At 33.7% G+C, this 18,256-nt stretch overlaps 1 protein-coding gene and 2 long non-coding RNA genes across 6 annotated transcripts; 1 reads left to right on the top strand and 2 right to left on the bottom strand.

The window, feature by feature from the left end:
• Nucleotides 1–555: 555 nt before the first annotated feature.
• On the bottom strand, nt 556–5,987 carry LOC110938820 (transcription factor bHLH35). Of its 2 annotated transcripts, none has more exons than XM_022180874.2 (5): nt 5,786–5,987; nt 5,541–5,700; nt 4,109–4,291; nt 3,861–4,031; nt 556–684 (listed from the first exon to the last, which is right to left on the bottom strand). In XM_022180874.2, the coding sequence occupies exons 1-5, from the start codon at nt 5,848–5,850 to the stop codon at nt 595–597; spliced, it is 669 nt and encodes a 222-aa protein (XP_022036566.1). In that variant the 5' UTR covers nt 5,851–5,987; the 3' UTR covers nt 556–594. The 2 variants fall into 2 exon arrangements, with proteins under 2 accessions (XP_022036566.1, XP_035846146.1); XM_035990253.1 differs by lacking the exon at nt 556–684 and adding an exon at nt 3,031–3,642 and having other exon boundaries at nt 5,786–5,986.
• Nucleotides 5,988–8,504: 2,517 nt separating this feature from the next.
• LOC110938819 lies at nt 8,505–10,707 on the bottom strand. Of its 3 annotated transcripts, XR_004893216.1 has the most exons (8): nt 10,601–10,707; nt 10,409–10,540; nt 10,279–10,322; nt 10,091–10,200; nt 9,705–9,893; nt 9,453–9,567; nt 9,303–9,373; nt 8,505–8,533 (listed from the first exon to the last, which is right to left on the bottom strand). It is a non-coding gene; the product is annotated as an uncharacterized LOC110938819 (long non-coding RNA). The 3 variants fall into 3 exon arrangements; XR_002591717.2 differs by having other exon boundaries at nt 10,409–10,701; XR_002591718.2 differs by having other exon boundaries at nt 9,303–9,361; nt 10,409–10,701.
• A 6,286-nt stretch (nt 10,708–16,993) lies between these two features.
• Nucleotides 16,994–17,307, top strand: LOC118492328. The gene is made up of 2 exons (XR_004893215.1): nt 16,994–17,054; nt 17,130–17,307. It is a non-coding gene; the product is annotated as an uncharacterized LOC118492328 (long non-coding RNA).
• Nucleotides 17,308–18,256: the final 949 nt, after the last annotated feature.

The raw sequence follows: 18,256 nt of genomic DNA, 5'->3' as shown, positions 1-18,256 counted from the left end.
TAAAAATTTAAAATAAATGCACTATCATAAATTTAAAAGATAGATATTAGAATCACGTATCGGGTATAATCGGTTCTTGTCCGGTTTCAGGTATTAATCGGGTATGATCGGTTCCTGTTCCAGGTATTAAGATCAAAATGCATACCCTATCTATACCCTACAGGTAGGGTCGGGTTCGGTTTCGGGTATAGAATACTCGCGTATTATAAAACCACTTCCGGATTTTTATTACTCGGTCCGGTTCCAGGTACGATTTTTTTTGTGCACCTCGATACTAAACATGCCATGTTTGGGTCATATGATTTTAGGTACGTCCGGATAGAGTTGATACCTTTGACATGAATAATAAATATATATCAGTAGTGTTCGGGTTCAACGATGAACCCGGCCCAATTGATTACTCTGTGTAAATAATCGGAACTGTCTCTAATTTCAACTCATGCATACTACAAAGGAAAACAGAATACAAAAAAAAAAAAAAAAAAAAACTATTGCCATCCTCAGATTAACCATTATTTATTTATATGAAAATTAGTACATATTATTATTATATTTATATTTTCTTAATTACAGTCACGTCTCTATTATTAATTTTTACATAGTGAATGGAGTTTGAGGATCATTGAAGACCTTTATGGTTGTTTCTATTTTCATCTTCAATACATCCATCTCTTCCTCGTCACCCTGTTACACAAATCATTTTCCTATAAGAGAACTTTAAAATATACCAACATATATTGTTTGCTTTGGATTGCTATAGACCATACACCCGAAACGCAATATTGCATTAGTGATATTTAATTTCAGACATTTTTTTATATGTCCTTTCACGATAGATATAGAATGTAAATTATGTGTAATGTATATCCTCAAATTTATGAAGAAATATGGTACCAGTCCCGGTGTTCCTGATCATAGACCGTTCCAACCTTTTTGGAGACTCAGGCGAAATGAAATTTTGGGCCTCTTTTTCATTTTTTGATTATTATAAACGGTACTCCTTTATCCGTGTTTGGAACCAAGCAAAAATCTAACACAATTATAACGCATAGCGGTTTACTTGTATAAGAAATCAAACAAATCTAAAACAATAAATTTGCACTAATACTAATAGTTAGCATATAAATTTTCTTTTAATTGGAGGCCCTCACCAGTGATAAGTATATTATTTTAACATTACCAAGCCAAATGTCTGATAGTCTATACTACATATTTCTAAACTTAACTTAGATGGCTATCATTAACTAGACTAACTTCTAAATTTTGGTCTTTTTAACATTAGTATTTTTGATGTTCAATATAATTTGTTTGTAGTAGTTTAAAAAACATTAGTAAAATAATTTATTGTTTAGGATAAATTCGAATTAAATCATATTTATTTGAATTTGAGTTTAAAATACAAATCAAATCGAATCAAATAAAATCAAATGTAGATCAAATACGAATTTAAATAAGAAAATTAAATATTCAAAATTTTTGATTCAATTAATTTAAAAATTTGTTAGTCGATTAGCTGAATACCCTTACTCACACCATCGTCCTACAAATGGAAAAAAATTGACAGAAAGATATATTATAACCTTTATGTCAATTTCATTCAATAATAGAGAAAACAATGATCAAGATGTGTGACCACGATGTGGCGACAACACTACGTGGTGCTTTTTACGAAAGAGAAATGAATTTATTATAGGCGCTTTGGTTGATTATCCAAGTAGCTTAAAACAAAACTTTGATTCAATTTTTCCAAAACAATACATATTTAAGATAACTATATAGTACATATTCTTTCCAAAAATATACATATTTAAGATAACTATATTAGTACATATTTACTATATAGATAACTAGGTTAGAACCCCGTGTATTACACGGATTGAATAAAATAAATAAAGTTAATAATGAGATTAAAATATGATAAAACAGTTTTTGCGATAAGATATTATTAATTTTTTAATTAAAATTTTAAAAATGAATAATAGAATCGGAAAGAATATGAAATACGAGGGGAAATAAATCTTTGACTCACTAAATTATAACATATGACGCAAAATGATAATAATAACAACAATAATAATAAAAGTAATTTATACAATTTGGTAGATAATTTGTAGGAACGCATTTATCACATGTCATGATAGCTCTGAACTATAAGCCGCTTATCTTTAATGTAATTTCATTTGTGTGACATCTTGATTATAGAACTACATAATAATAATAATAATAATAATAATAATAATAATAATAATAATAATAATAATAATAATAATAATAATAATAATAATAAAATGATGAATGAACTGAATTTTTTTTAGCTGGAATATAAAAGAAAAAACATAACCTTAAGAATTTTAATAACATTATGAAGTTTGTAAAGTAATCAAATGAATTCAGTTAGAAAATATATAATTAATATCTAAACATAAAGAATACATAAAATAAAAATAAAAACTTATTGCCGTTCAAAAAAATAAAAATAAAAATTTATCTAAAATTATGGCTTAACATTTATCAGTTAGGAAATATATAAACAATATTTAAACCTAAAGAATACATAAAATAAAAAAAAAAAACTTACCTATAATTATGGCTTATTTTGTGAGAAAAGAATTATTTATTTAAAAAAGATAAAAGATCATGAGTAATTTAAGGATATTAACTAAATTAATAATAATAATAATAATAATAATAATAATAATAATAATAATAATAATAAAATCATGAATTAATAGAATTTTCTTTAGTTGGAATATAAAAGAAAAACATAACCTTAGGAATTTTTATATCATTGTGAAATTTGTAAAGCAATCAAATGAATTCAGCTAGGAAATATATAAATAATATTTGAGCATAAAGAATACAAAAAAAAAAAACTTATCTATAATTATGTCTTGTCACTTATCAGTTAGGAAATATATATAAATAATATTTAAACCTAAAGAATGTGAAAAAATAATTACTTATTTAAAAAATAAAAGATCACGAGTAATTTAAAGATATTAACTAAACTAGAGAAAAAATGGCGGGAAAACAGGTTTGAGGATGTATAGTAATATGACACGTATCCCCTGTAAATTTACTTTATTATATAGTACAGATTTATTTTTATTAGATTTTAAGTTAATATTTTTTTTAAATGAGCCTTTAAATACTTTTGGATGAATTTTTCTTTTCGAACGACTTTTTTGTCCGAACGAAATTGCAATTTTCTCAATTTCCACCTTTCTTTTTCTTTTATTATACATATCATTTTTATATTATTAACTCATTTAAAATTTCATTAATCAAGTATTTAATATTTGGTTCCCCCATGACATTATAGCCTAGTGGTATATTAGGGGTAAAATAAGGCTTAGCAATCATTAGGTCCTGAGTTTGATTCTCACAATAAGGTTTCCTCAAATTCGCCGTTAAAAAAATTAATTTTTGGTTCAGTTGATTAGGCTACACGGTATGGGGGACGTTGAGGTCCGGCGCCGCAGCAAACACCATGCCGCCCCTGGCGTCCTGAGCTCCGTCCCCGTCTTCAACGTCCATTCTTCGACGTTCAGGACGATCCTCCAGGTGGGGCCCCGGTCCGTCGCCAGAGCCAACACCATGCCGCCCACCCCCGTCGAGCTCTGTCCTCCATCTTCATCCCGTCTGCATACCGTGTAGCCTTATTAGAGTTCATGTTTGAGTGTGTGTTCCTAGTTATTAGTTGCTTTTTTTTCATTCGAGGATTATTTAATTTTTGCTTTTGACACTTTTATGTCATTTGTGGGTGTGTTTTTATGTCATTTTTGTTTTTCTGAGCAAATCTAAATACAATAAACCTATGGTATTACAAAAAACAAAAGGCTCAAGAAAATATTATATACCTGAACAAAGAGTGTGTTGAAAAGACTTTCTGGAAAAGCATTGATGTTGGCAGTGACAATATTGAGATTCAAATATTCAAACACCTTACAAAGCTTCACAATTGTGTCTCTTCTTTTGCTACATTTTAGGCTCACCAACATTGTTTTGTTTCCCACATATGACACATTAAGCTGCCAAATTTCATTTTTTTTAATAAAATTTGCATCTTCAAATCAATATTATTTGCATAGCAAAACTCAAGACTTACTTCCAGTATTTCAATCCTTGATCCACTCAAATCAACTCGTTTCTTCATCGGTGACAAATCCAAATTCTGGAGCTCTAATTTCCGAGACTCGAGTTTAGTTAACTCGGCTTGGATCGTTCTCTCTTGATCATTCAACACTTCAATATAATCAATCGCATCTTTGACTATTGATGCCTTGTCCATCTTCAAAAAACAAAAAAAAAGTTGTAATTCAACTTAATAAAATCATGACAGTGTTTTAATAACCAGACCAATTCACTGGTCAGACCGGTTGGAACGCTCCAAAAACCTGGATAACTATTTTGTAACCATCATTTAACAACCATCTCAGATATCTTACCCACTATAAACACCAACTTTAAATGTTTAACACCCTTTAAATAATTAAGAGTAAACTACTAAAATGGTCCCTGAGGTTTGGTTACCTTTGTCACTTTATTTCAAAACTCAAACCTTTTGAATCTGGGTCACTGTGGTTTCAATTTTGTTGTCATTTTCATCCAAAAGCAAAATCTAATCAGATTTTCAGTTAACATCCAATTTCTTTTTTGTTTTTTTCCTCCCTTCTACTGAAGGACAAAATGGTCAGATTTTTTTTTAATTTGTTATAATAAAACGTTAAAAAACCATTTTGCCCTTCATTAAAAGGGAGGAAAAGACAAAAAGTTGGATGTTAACTGAAAAGTCTGACCAGATTTTGATTTTGGATGAAAATGACAACAAAATTGAAACCACAGGGACCCAGATTCAAAAGGTTTGAGTTTTGGACTAAAATGGTAAAAGTGACGAAACCTCAGGGACCATTTTGTCAGTTTACTCAATAATTAATCTTTTATTGGTCTAACCTTATACTACTTATGCTTTGATTAAAAAAAAGAATATTGGATTTTAATAATCCTAATTATTTATTGTTGGCCGCAAACAGTTACAACTTTAAAAATAACCACTAGCAGTTCCAACTATTAATATATTGGCCTCTAATGGACCTTGACTAACAAAACCTTAACACCGTTAGTCTCCGGCCATTGGAAACATGTTTCAGCCAGAAAAAAGGTTTGTCCGATCTAAGACTATAAAGAGGTTTGTGACCAAAATGTTGAGTTTTCCGGCCAAAAAGAAGTTTTTCGTTGACCTCAATAATTGGGTGTTTTACTAGAAAAAAGGTTCGTAATAAGGTTACAAAAAGGTTTGGGACGAAAATGTTGAGTTTTCGAGCCAAAAAAGAGTTTTTCGGCCAAAAACGTTTTTCTGGCTACCGGAGACTAACGGTGTTAGGGTTCTGTTAGTTAGGGTCCATTGGAGGCCAATATGTTAATAGTTGGGGCGTCAGTGGTTATTTTTAAAGTTAGGACTGTTGACGGACAACGATGAATAGTTGAGATTATTAAAGTCCAATATTCCTTGAAAAAATAGCACTACAAAATAGTAGCACCTTAGTAATATTGGGTACGACTGCTCTAAGTGCAAAGAGCCTATCGTTCAGCTTCTTCCTCCTGTTCCTCTCGGTGACGATGTTTTTGGAAGTCGTCAGAGTTCCTTCTGGCGAGCTTGAATCGTAGTAGCCGGAAAAAGTTTCTTCCAACCCGCCCCAACTATTGGGTCAAAGTTATGAAATGAGATATTTGAACTATAGAATTCAGAATTTGAGATCAAAAGCATTGAAGAAGACAGAAGAACCTGTAATCATCGAGTTGATGGATGGATTCCCAATAGTTTTGGTTGATTTCTCCAACGTTTTCCATGAAAGAATTCGAATAGCAATGAATGGAGTGGGGGAGGGTTTGGTGATATATATGTTTATATCTACAGGCTTTTATAGGACGTTATGGTGTTGTAACTGTTCTACTATACCCTACCAACTTAAACTGATTTTTTGGAATAAACATTTTTTGGGTTGAATATGCTTTATAATATTATTTACTTTAATTTATTATTAGAAAAACTAAGATGAGTTTACTTATATGGAGAAGAATCTACTAAAAAGTGGATTTTGCCTAAATAGCTTTTAAGAAGGATTGGGATAATGACATGTGGTATTCTTAATAACTAGGAATGAATGACATTTTGATCCTTATAAATAGGAGTGAAAATGACATGTGACACTCCTAATAAGTAGAAATGGAGGGCATTCTAATCCTTATAAATAGGACTGAAAATGACATGTGTCACCCCATTTGTTTTTTAAAAATACAACAAAAGAAATCTAGTACAAAAAAATCTAGCATAAAAAATCTAGTACAAAATAATATAACACAAAAATGTAGTACAAAAAAATATAGCAAAAAAAAAATTAGTACAAAAAATACAGCACAAAAAAATTCAGCAAAAAATTCCAGCACAAAAAATTGAGAAAAAAATTTAAGACAAAAAAATTCAGCACAAAAAATTTAGCACAAAAATATGTACAAAAATCCATCACAAAAAAATGTTATAAAACATAGAAATACAACACATTTTAGTGGGTTTTTTTAGTCTTCATATTTTATATAGCAATATAGTACTCAAACTAAAGATAAAAAGACGCTCGATTTTACGGTGAAATTTTTATGAAAAAATAATGTCGTATAAAAAAGTTATGAACATTTAAAAAATGAGGGTTGAAATTTTTAGCAGTATACGCAGCGTATAGGTCTCTACGCAGCGTATGTCAGACTGATTTGACATGGTACTAGGTTTGACTGTCTGGTTGTGTACCTACCACTTACATACGCTACGTAGAGGTCAATACGCAGCGTATGGATGTAACCCTATACGCTGCGTATTGGTCAATACGCAGCGTATGTAAACCCTAAGTGTGCAGATAGGCAAACTCGGTGTGCAGATAGTGAGAGCCTAAACTTATCAGTGGTGGAGCCTTCAGGATACCTCACATTCCTCAAGCATGGTATGGTTTTGCACTAACATTTCCTTCCATGATTTCAAGTCTCCCATATGTGTATGGCCAGCAGAGATATCAACTACCACAAACCTGGATATAAGATGAAAGCAGATTAAAGGTACATGCAAGTCACTGAATATACATATCTATATATGAATCAATTAACTTAATACCAAAAGCCAATTAAAACACAAAAGAGCTTTATAATTTATTGAGAAAGTTGTCATTTTGTAAAATATATTAAATGGAGACATATAAATAATGTTTAGACTTTAAGGCTTTATTCATGAAAGATTTTTATATAAACAAAAGAGGTGTGACAACAAAGATGAGAGGAAAAAATTGACAAAAACATATGTTGAGAGTCCAAATTACATCTTTAACTTGAGACCTGCCAAGTTCAAGCCAAATGTGAGATGCTTCACCTCCATTATAAGTTTTAACGTACATTAAATTATCAAGATCCATATCCTTATTCCTACGATACATTCTAACCCGTAATAGAAGATACAAACATGGCAAAATAAGATGAATATAAAAAAGAGGGTGACAATTGACATGAGATTTCAAAAACTCTTGAAGAACTGTAGCATTTTCATAGGGCTCAAGCTTCCAGTGAAGACATCTATTATAAGAAATGATGCACTGTACCTTCATGTCATAACTAAAAGGCATGATACTTATTCTTATTCTGAAAAGAAGTATGAAATAATATGATTCACTACAATAAAGATGATGGAAGATATAAGAAGTTCTATAAGATAAGTGGTGCGTAAAAAATAAAAACAAAAATAGGGATTATAGGCTGTACTTTTTCTAGTAGTTCTCAGTTGTTAAAGTGAGATGGTCGTCAGGGGAACTATTTTCTAGTTGTTCGAAGTTGTTGGCTCCTTTTTTTTTTACAATTGTGGTCACCACCATCTAATGAAAAAAAAAACTTGATAAAAATTAACACACAACAGTTCATAGCATGTTATAACAAACTTTTGTTGTGAATTTTCCCAAGGCTATGTTTTTTAAACCAATAGTTGGTATTAGAATTTAGAAAAAAAAAACCTGATACCATAGTTAGGTTTGTGTATCTTTTCAACCTTCAAAGACTTTGCTTCTCCTGCATGTCCAGGTCAAATAGTTGTATGAGGGGTAAATTTAAAATGGATAAAACAACCCTCATATACTTTTTGCCCATTCCTTGAATTTGATAAATATTTCTTGAATTTAATAAATATTGTATGCGCTAACTAAATATGGATATAAAAAGTTTTTACAAACGTTCACTTTTGATTGAAATTTGAAAATATTACTATATTACCGATGACACCTTTCGAGGGGATGAGCAAATGGTACCAGGTACCAGTTCAGAACCGGTACGGGTACTTTCCCGACCCGACTCGATTTTCGGTATCGACATTCAGCGTTTTCGATACTGGTTTTTACCTTCAATTACTGGTCCGTACCATACCGGTTATTTTCGGTACCGGTACGTATTTTTTGTGATTTTCGGTACTGGTTTTTACCTTCAAATCCTCCCTCTTTAGTTCACCATCCTAAAAACAGTAACCATGTCAAGAATATATATGTAATCTTATCTTGTCAAAAAACCTATAAAGATAGCCTAGATGTGGGTCAAGAATATATGTAATTTTATCTTGTCAACAAAACCTATAATTATTTGTTAAACGTGGCCTCATTGGTGGATGAAGTAACGGGTCAAAATGGGTGTCGGACTGCCGGTCAAAATGGCTCTCTCTCAAGTAAGTCTGGCATGGACACTTTCTGCTCTTTTCCTACCAATATTTGATGTACTCAATGCAGATTATAGAAACTATGTTATTACAATAATAATCTAATTTAGAAAATAGATCCGTATAAGTTGTGAACTTGAAAAACACAGTTTGGGTGACTCTCAATCCATTTAATTTTTAATATGCTTCATTTGACTTCTTAGAGATGGACAGGAACGATAACACAAGTAATGATTTTGGGTCAAAATTGATAAATTATTGTGTACCGGTTAAAAGAGGTCACGTACGGTCGAAGTGGGTTCCTAAATCCTAAGAGACATTACTACTAATATATATTAATCATTTCTAACACATAACAATCCAATAGCTGTGTCCTTATTGCCTGGCCTCTCCTACATGTGTTAAAACTAATTGAATGATAAAAAATAGGTCAAATAACTTAGTAGCATCCCCAAATATTAGTTCGAAAACAATTAATTCCAAAGGTAAACCATCTCAAACAGATCTTCAGCTAACCAATTGACAAAATGCAACACAAACTAAATCACCAAACAAACAGTAAATCACATACATTGTATCCGAGACGTCTCCTCGTCCCGATCCACATCACACCCATCAGGAACTCTGTACCTTCAATTGTAACTAAAACTCAAAATTAGGGCAAAACTTAATCAAAATTGATACGCATAGAGTTTTGCACATAAAGAAGAAGGCTCCCTACCACTAAGTCGATGTTTGAATCGACCAAAACAGGAGATTTGCCTCCAAGTTCTAAGACTACAGGTGTCAGATTCTTTGCAGCAGCAACATGACAATTCGTGCCACTCGCCCATTCCCTAAAATATAATTATGGTTTAAGTAGCAATTGTGAACGATTAAAAACTTTTGAGATCAACTCAGATTAGTAAGTGGCTATATAAAAAGAACAAAAAGGTTTAAGTGTATAGTTAAAAGCTAAGAAACAAAGGAAGACCTGTATAGAATATTTTGTCCCACTTTTGCTCCAGGAGGGCAGATGTTTCATTAATAGCGCCTTCAACAACTTTTATTGCTGAATTGTCCAGATATTTTCCTAAAAGTTTTGCCAACAATGATGAGATGGCCGGAGCAAGTTCAGAGGGCTTCAAAACAACAACATTCCCAGCTGCAATTGCTCCAATCACTGGATCAACGGATTAGCAAACCATGAATGATAGACATATTAACTAAGAAATACACAACCGAATAATTACAGTTTCAATTCTTATTTTTTCTTGTCAAAACTCAGCCTAATTGGTAACAAAGAACAAACAATTTCTACAATTTAACAATTAAAATTTATGAAAAATTAATGAAATTAGGGTTAGAATAAAAGCCAACCTGTTCAGCCTCAACATGGCATCTCCTAACACAATAACAGATCCAAAATCATCCAAATGTTTTGCCAGATCTAACCCTAGATCTCTGTTCGCACATCCTTCAACACAGATCTGAACAAATTCATCACACGAAAGGTTTTGACCACTGAATAAAAGAAAAGTCAACTTAGATGAGATTGAATAACATACCTATTTAGATTGAATTGATAACAATACAAATAATCCATAGAAAACTATAAGATATACAAAACAATGAGAACAATAGTCAGAAAACCTTAGAAAATCAAGAATGATGATTGATTAATTGTCGAAATCTAACCTTTAAAATGAAAATAAGGACACACAGAGATGGAGGATCAACAGAGACATTGAAGAAGAAGAAACCCTAATTGTGGAGCGACATTGAAAGATCGAAGATGTGCAGACGAAGGACAGGCGGCTACAATTGAAACTGGAGGAAAACCATTCAAACTCAAACATAAAATAAGAAGATCAATGATTCGGACATTACCGTCGATTGTTCACTCAGATCCGGAAGAGGGATTGAGCTCCTCAGAGGCGATTAGGGTTTTCGTGTAGAAGAGGAATAATTAATAAGAGAGAGAGAGAGAGAGAGAGAGAGAGAGAGTAATTGAAGCGTACAAAAGAAGCTATTACAATCCTGGCATATGAGCTATGCCAAGTGTCAGCTTATGTGGCTTAACCAAGGGGTGACATGTGTCCCCCAAGGTTTCTTTTATTATATATATATATATATATATATATATATATATATATATATATATATATATAGAGAGAGAGAGAGAGAGAGAGGGGCCAGTTAACGTACAATAGGGCTTATCGTACGATACGTACGCGATTATCCCAGCCATACGATCTGGTGCGAATTTAATCTTCCACATGCGATTTTGTCCATCTACACACCCCATGCCATTTTTCACATTACCCCATGCTAGCCATTTTTTCACATGCGATATTCAATCTTCCACATGCGATTTTGTCCATCTACACACCCCATGCCATTTTTCACATTACCCCATGCTAGCCATTTTTTCACATGCGATTTCATTTGCATGAGATTTCAAAACATGCAATTTCATTCAAGCCATTGATTCTTTCCATCTACACACCCCATGCCATTTTTCACATTCCCCCATGCTAGCCATTTTTTAACATGCGATTTCATTTGCATGGGATTTCAAAACATGCGATTTCATTGCATTTTCAAGCCATGTGATTTCATTTGCCTTTTTATAACATGCGAAGATTGAATTCGCACCAGATCGTACAACTGGAATGATCGCGTACGTATCGTTTGATAAGCCCTATTGTACATAATATATATATATATATATATATATATATATATATATATATATATATATATATATATATATAGAGTAAGGTTAACATACAAAAAGCCTTATCATACGTCACGTAGGAGACAATGGTAACCGTTGGATCAGGGGTATAATCACGCATGGGACCACATAATCACGCATGGGACCACATAATCACGCACGTTCTATGATAATAACGCACGTTATATTTTTTGCCATGTATGTTAATGTAGGTTAAGCCTTGAAGTACATTATACTTTCTCTATATCTATACTACTTTAATAAACATATGTGAAGGACAAGATGGTAATTGAACAAGGTGTTGAAAAAACACTTAATGCACAATGTACAACTGTTAAGGCACAAGAAAACACAAACCCTTTTACCCTTTACAAGGGTATACATCTGCCGTCCATCTGCCGTCCAAATGTTTAACTTTCTCACACGGATCAACATCGGGACCGTCCATTTGACTTCACACGGATCACCATATGCTTTCTCTCTCAATGCTCACACATCTCACAAAACAACATCAGATCTTATCTCTCTCTTCTCTCTCTCTTCTCGGCGATCTAGGGTTTCATGAGATCTATCACCAGATCCGTTTGAATCTATCACCAGATCCGTTTGATGAGCAGAAGATCTAGGGATCCACAGATTTGAACAAGGGATCCGTTTGATGTTCTGATAAGTTGCAATGAGTGTTATATATCTTACCATGTTCTTTTGTGATTCTTACTTTTCTGGTGAAGCGGTTGACGGATGTTCGAACGACGAAATCTGGGGTTTACGAAGGATTTTCGCATGTGTTTTGTGATGAATCGACTCAGGTTAGGTTCTAAATGTTGATTTATCTTTAATCTTGATGTGGATTTGTTAGTAGATAGATGCGGTTATTTCAAATTAGGTTGAAAGTTTTGTGATATTTGAATTTGTATTTTTGGTGATGATAGTTAGGTTAATTTCAGATATGACATAGTGAAAGGATAAATTGTTTATGTAGTTTTGATTTTACTTTATTCTGTTATATTTTGATCTTTTCCTTCATTTTTGGGACTGATAAGTGTCATGGTTTTGTGAAAATCTGAGGTTTACGAAGGATTTTCGCATGTGTTTTGTGATGAATCGACTCAGGTTAGGTTCTAAATGTTGATTTATCTTTAATCTTGATGTGGATTTGTTAGTAGATAGATGCGGTTATTTCAAATTATGTTGAAAGTTTTGTGATATTTGAATTTGTATTTTTGGTGATGATAGTTAGGTTAATTTTAGATATGACATAGTGAAAGGATAAATTGTTTTTGTAGTTTTGATTTTACTTTATTCTGTTATATTTTGATCTTTTCCTTCATTTTTGGGACTGATAAGTGTCATGGTTTTGTGAAAATCTGAGGTTTACGAAGGATTTTCGCATGTGTTTTGTGATGAATCGACTCAGGTTAGGTTCTAAATGTTGATTTATCTTTAATCTTGATGTGGATTTGTTAGTAGATAGATGCGGTTATTTCAAATTAGGTTGAAAGTTTTGTGATATTTGAATTTGTATTTTTGGTGATGATAGTTAGGTTAATTTCAGATATGACATAGTGAAAGGATAAATTGTTTTTGTAGTTTTGATTCTACTTTATTCTGTTATATTTTGATCTTTTCCTTCATTTTTGGGACTGATAAGTGTCATGGTTGTGTGATAATTATGATATTTAGGTCATTTAGATATGGAATAGTGAAAAGATAGATTGTTATGTATTTTTGATTTTAGTTTGTTCTGTGGGATGCTCGATGAGCAGATCTAGGGTTTCATGAGATGTATCACAAGCTTTATCTGGCAAGGGATCCACAGATTTGAACAAGGGATCCGTTTGATGTGGATTTGTTAGTAGATGCGGTTATTTCCTACATCCGATGTTTTAGTTAGGATTTACCTTTTTAATTTTTTTTATGTTTACTTGTTTGTTTATATGTCACATGCAGATTAGTAAGACAAAGGTGTTTCTAAGGGCCGGACAGATGGCAGAGTTTGATGGTTGTCGGACTAAGGTCCTAAGTTATACGACCTAGATGGCTTGGATGTTTCCCAAGTGTTCTATGATGCATAAGCTGAGCCTGTGAGGGTATGATGCATAAGCTGAGCCTGTGAGGCTATGATGCATAAGCTGAGCCTGTCGACTCTATGATGCATAAGCTGAGCTTGTGTTCTTAATATGTCTGAACTGAAACTGTTAAGGCTATGATGCATAAGCTGAGCCTGTGAGGTTACATATGTGTTTCTTGTGCTTAAAACAGCTGTACATCATGCTTTAAAGGTTGTTTAAGTTTAGTGGAAAATTACTCTTGTACATCATGCTTTAAAGCGGGGTTACATAACACAATAGACTGTGATGATGATTGTATTTTGAGGGTACATAGAAGATCCGAGTAGCATCTTGGCGGGGCAATATCCAGGTTGCATAGTTCTCACTTTGCAACCGTGTGTTGCAGCCATGGCTTTACCCGTAGTTGTGTTCATCTCTCAATTACATGTCTGAGTCTTCCAGTTGTAAAAGTATTATGACAGATTCACAGATCTAAAAGTACATGTCTGAAAGACAGCTTGCTTGCTGCAGTCTCTATAAAGTACTATACGATATATCACTTGGATGTTTCCCAAGTGTTCTATGATGCATAAGCTGAGCCTGTGAGGCTATGATGCATAAGCTGAGCCTGTGAGGCTATGACGCATAATAGACTGTGAAGTGAAATGGACGGTCCAGATCTAGATCCGTGTGATAAAGTTAAAAAAATGGACGGCAGATGTAGATCCGTGTAAAGGGTAAATGGTTTTGTGTTTTCTTGTGCCTTAACAGTTGTACATTGTGCATTATAAGTGTTTTTTCAACACCTTGTTCAATTACCATCTTGTCTTTGATATATGTTTATTAAAGTGATAGGAAGAGCTTGACGGATGTTCGAAGGACGAAATCTGAGGTTTACGAAGGATTTTCGCATGTGTTTTGTGATGAATCGACTCAGGTTAGGTTCTAAATGTTGATTTATCTTTAATCTTGATGTGGATTTGTTAGTAGATGCGGTTATTTCAAATTAGGTTGAAAGTTTTGTGATATTTGAATTTGTATTTTTGGTGATGATAGTTAGGTTAATTTCAGATATGACATAGTGAAAGGATAAATTGTTTTTGTAGTTTTGATTTTACTGTGTTCTGTTATATTTTGATCTTTTCCTTCATTTTTGGGACTGATAAGTGTCATGGTTTTGTGATAATTATGATATTTAGGTCATTTTTGGGGATGATAAGTGTTGTAGCTGAGCCTGTGAGGCTATGATGCATAAGTTGAGCCTGTGAGGCTATGATGCATAAGCTGAGCCTGTCGACTCTATGATGCATAAGCTGAGCCTGTCGACTCTATGATGCATAAGCTGAGCCTGTCGACTCTATGATGCATAAGCTGAGCTTTGTTCTTAATATGTCTGAACTGAAACTGTTAAGGCTATGATGCATAAGCTGAGCCTGTGAGGTTACATATGTGTTTCTTGTGCTTAAAACAGCTGTACATCATGCTTTAAAGGTTGTTTAAGTTTAGTGGAAAATTACTCTTGTACATCATGCTTTAAAGCGGGGTTACATAACACAATAGACTGTGATGATGATTGTATTTTGAGGGTACATAGAAGATCCGAGTAGCATCTTGGCGGGGCAATATCCAGGTTGCATAGTTCTCACTTTGCAACCGTGTGTTGCAGCCATGGCTTTACCCGTAGTTGTGTTCATCTCTCAATTACATGTCTGAGTCTTCCAGTTGAGTGTAGTTGAGAGTTTGTAAAGTGTGAGTAGAGTGTAGATATCTCTGAATTATTTATAGAGACTGAAGCAAGCATGCTGTCTTTCAAGCATGCTGTCTTTCAAACAGTGTATGGAAGAGTGTTGATATATTATACAGACTGCAGCAAGCAAGCTGTCTTTCACACAAAAGTAAAGTGTTGCTTTTTCCTGTTGATTGTACTTCCCTGCTTTTGGCATCCCTTTTTGTGAGATGTGATGTTGTTTTGTGAGATGTGTGAGCATTGAGAAAGAAAGCATATGGTGATCCGTGTGAAGTCAAATGGACGGTTTACGTAACACCCAAGCTATGACAGGTCATCATTCCAACGAGCTATCTTAGCAACCCAGTGTTAAAGGTCTTCCTTTTAAAAGGTCGAAGAACAGTTCAGGCTTGACCATAGATGCGGTCTCACCATCCCATGTCAGATTCAAGAACAGTTCAGGTATGTCACTCGCAACTCGCAAGGAAACCTTTTTTTAGGATCTGAATTTAATTAGTTATACCTTTGGTTAACGACTGTCACGATCACTATTTTTACAGAACAAGCTCACTCCGATCTTCTGGCTGCCGGAGAAAGTGTATCTGCTTGGAGAGTCTCGGAATCGGCTTTAGTGACGCTGAACGCTGCTTCATTCGAATCGATGGGGGCTTCATATGCAGAATGTTCCGTCACTTAGTGGTCTCATGCTCACTCAAGCAGAGGTAAAGTAAAGTTTATCATCATTCATCAATTTTCTTTTCTTTTTTTTTTTAGAATAAAGGTTTTTATATTTGCAACTTGACAAAATGTCATTTATATTAAATTTATTTTAAGTTAATAGTGTACTGGTTATAACTAATATCAAATCTTTACTAATACTTGATTTCTTTTTATCATGGTTGACTTTGCGAGAACTAACGGAGCTTGTGTTCTTAATATGTCTGAACTGAAAGTGTTTGAGGCTATGATGCATAAGCTGACTCTGTCAGGTTACATATTTGTTTCTTGTGCTTAAAACACGTGTACTTCATGCTTTAAAGGTTGTTTAAGTTTCGTGGCAAATTACTCTTGTTGTGTACTCCGGATTTTGTGTTCTTAATCTGTCTGAACTGAAAGTGTTTGAGGCTGTGATGCGAAAGCTGAGCTTGTGTTCTTAATAAACATATGTGAAGGACAAGATGGTAATTGAACAAGGTGTTGAAAAAACACTTAATGCACAATGTACAACTGTTAAGGAACAAGAAAACACAAACCCTTTTAGCCTTTACAAGGTTATACATCTTCCGTCCAAATGTTCTTAATCTGTCTGAACTGAAAGTGTTTGAGGCTGTGATGCGAAAGCTGAGCTTGTGTTCTTAATCTGTCTGAACTAAAAGTGTTGAGTCTATGATGCATAAGCTGACCTTGTGTTCTTAATCTGTCTGAACTAAAAGTGTTTTGAGGCTGTGATGCAAAAACTGAGCCTGTGTAATCTATCTGAACTGAAAGTGTTTGAGGCTGTGATGCAAAAACTGAGCCTGTGTAATCTATCCAACAACTCAAGCAAATGTTTTCTTTGCATTTTAGGGGGAACATGGGTGCATCTCTCCACAGGGCATACAAGACACAGGTTATTGGCGGCAGCTCGCCATATTTAACATATAAAAAAACTTTATATGTTAAATTTGGCGGGCTTCCGCCAATGACCTGTGTCTTGTATGCCCTGTGGAGAGATGCACCCATCTTCCCCCTAAAAAACATAGAAAACATTTGCTTGAGTTGTTGGACCGAGCGAACCTTGCATAATGCGTCAAGGGAAACTATTGGTCGAGCGAGACATTTGTTCAGGTATCCTTATTTCATGATAAAATGATTCTGAATAGCTGTGCATAAACTAATCGCAAGTTTGTTTGGTATATGCAGGGTAATAGGGAACAGAGGTTGAACCTGTGGTTTGACGCAACAAAGAACTTCCGTACTTACTCTATTCTATGACTACTGCAGTGACACCGGTCGGCTTGAATCGAGCCCAAATCAGTTTTCTGGATTTGAAATGATAGCCATTCAAGTTTATAATAAAAAGCAATCATGCTGTAGTGAACTACTTTTAAAAAAAAAAAAACAGATGTATGTATGTATGCATGTTCTGATTATATATTATTGATTATGTATTCATTATTGATTATCTTGTATACACTTGTACGAAGTGTCATGCACAGCAAAAGGTAAAGTTATTCTTTGTGTGCATTGCCACTCAAGTTCATTGTTTGGGTTAACTAACGGGTCAAAATAGGCTTTCGAACTCTAAAAATGGATCTTCGGAATCAGTTAGTTGTAGCAAGAAAATGGTTGGTTGGGTTATGTGGTTAACTTTACTAGATATGCCATCACTTCATCTGTTATAAAACACAATATTGACCCATCGGTTGGCAGGTTTCAAATCTTGACTTGACCTTTAGAGCATATGTATTGGTAAATATCTGCCAACGTGCAGTAAGTAATCAGACAGCGTTACCTTTTCAACACTTAACATTTTAATGTTGTTTTTGTAGTTATGTTTAATACAAGTATAAATAGTTGGACAAAGGAACCTAAAATCTTGACCCGGATTACAATTTAAATTACATAAGGTACTAATAGATCCTACTTGACCCGGATTACATCTCTAAACAATGAAACCCTAAAATCTTGAGCCATTTTTCTCTCTAAATTCACTTGCTACAATTTATCGCGCCATATTGAAATCGAAGAACAACAAACCTATAGGTGATAAACTAACGGTAAACGAGTATCCTATTGTAAATCGTCACTCCCGCCAAACCTATAGGTGATAAACTAACGGTAAACGAGTATTCTATTGTAAATCGTCACTCCCGCCGCATCGCGCGGGTAAATGGCTAGTATATATATATATATAGGGGAATGATCCACTAAAAAGTGAATTTTGCCTAAGTAGCCTAAGTAGCCTAAGAAGGATTGTGATGATTACATGTGGCACTCCTAATAAGTAGGAATGAAGGACATTTTGGTCCTTATAAATAGGAGTGAAA

This window comes from Helianthus annuus, chromosome 5, assembly GCF_002127325.2.
Source record: "Helianthus annuus cultivar XRQ/B chromosome 5, HanXRQr2.0-SUNRISE, whole genome shotgun sequence".
NCBI classification, from domain to species: domain Eukaryota; kingdom Viridiplantae; phylum Streptophyta; class Magnoliopsida; order Asterales; family Asteraceae; genus Helianthus; species Helianthus annuus.
This window is presented reverse-complemented; position numbering and strand designations above follow the sequence as displayed.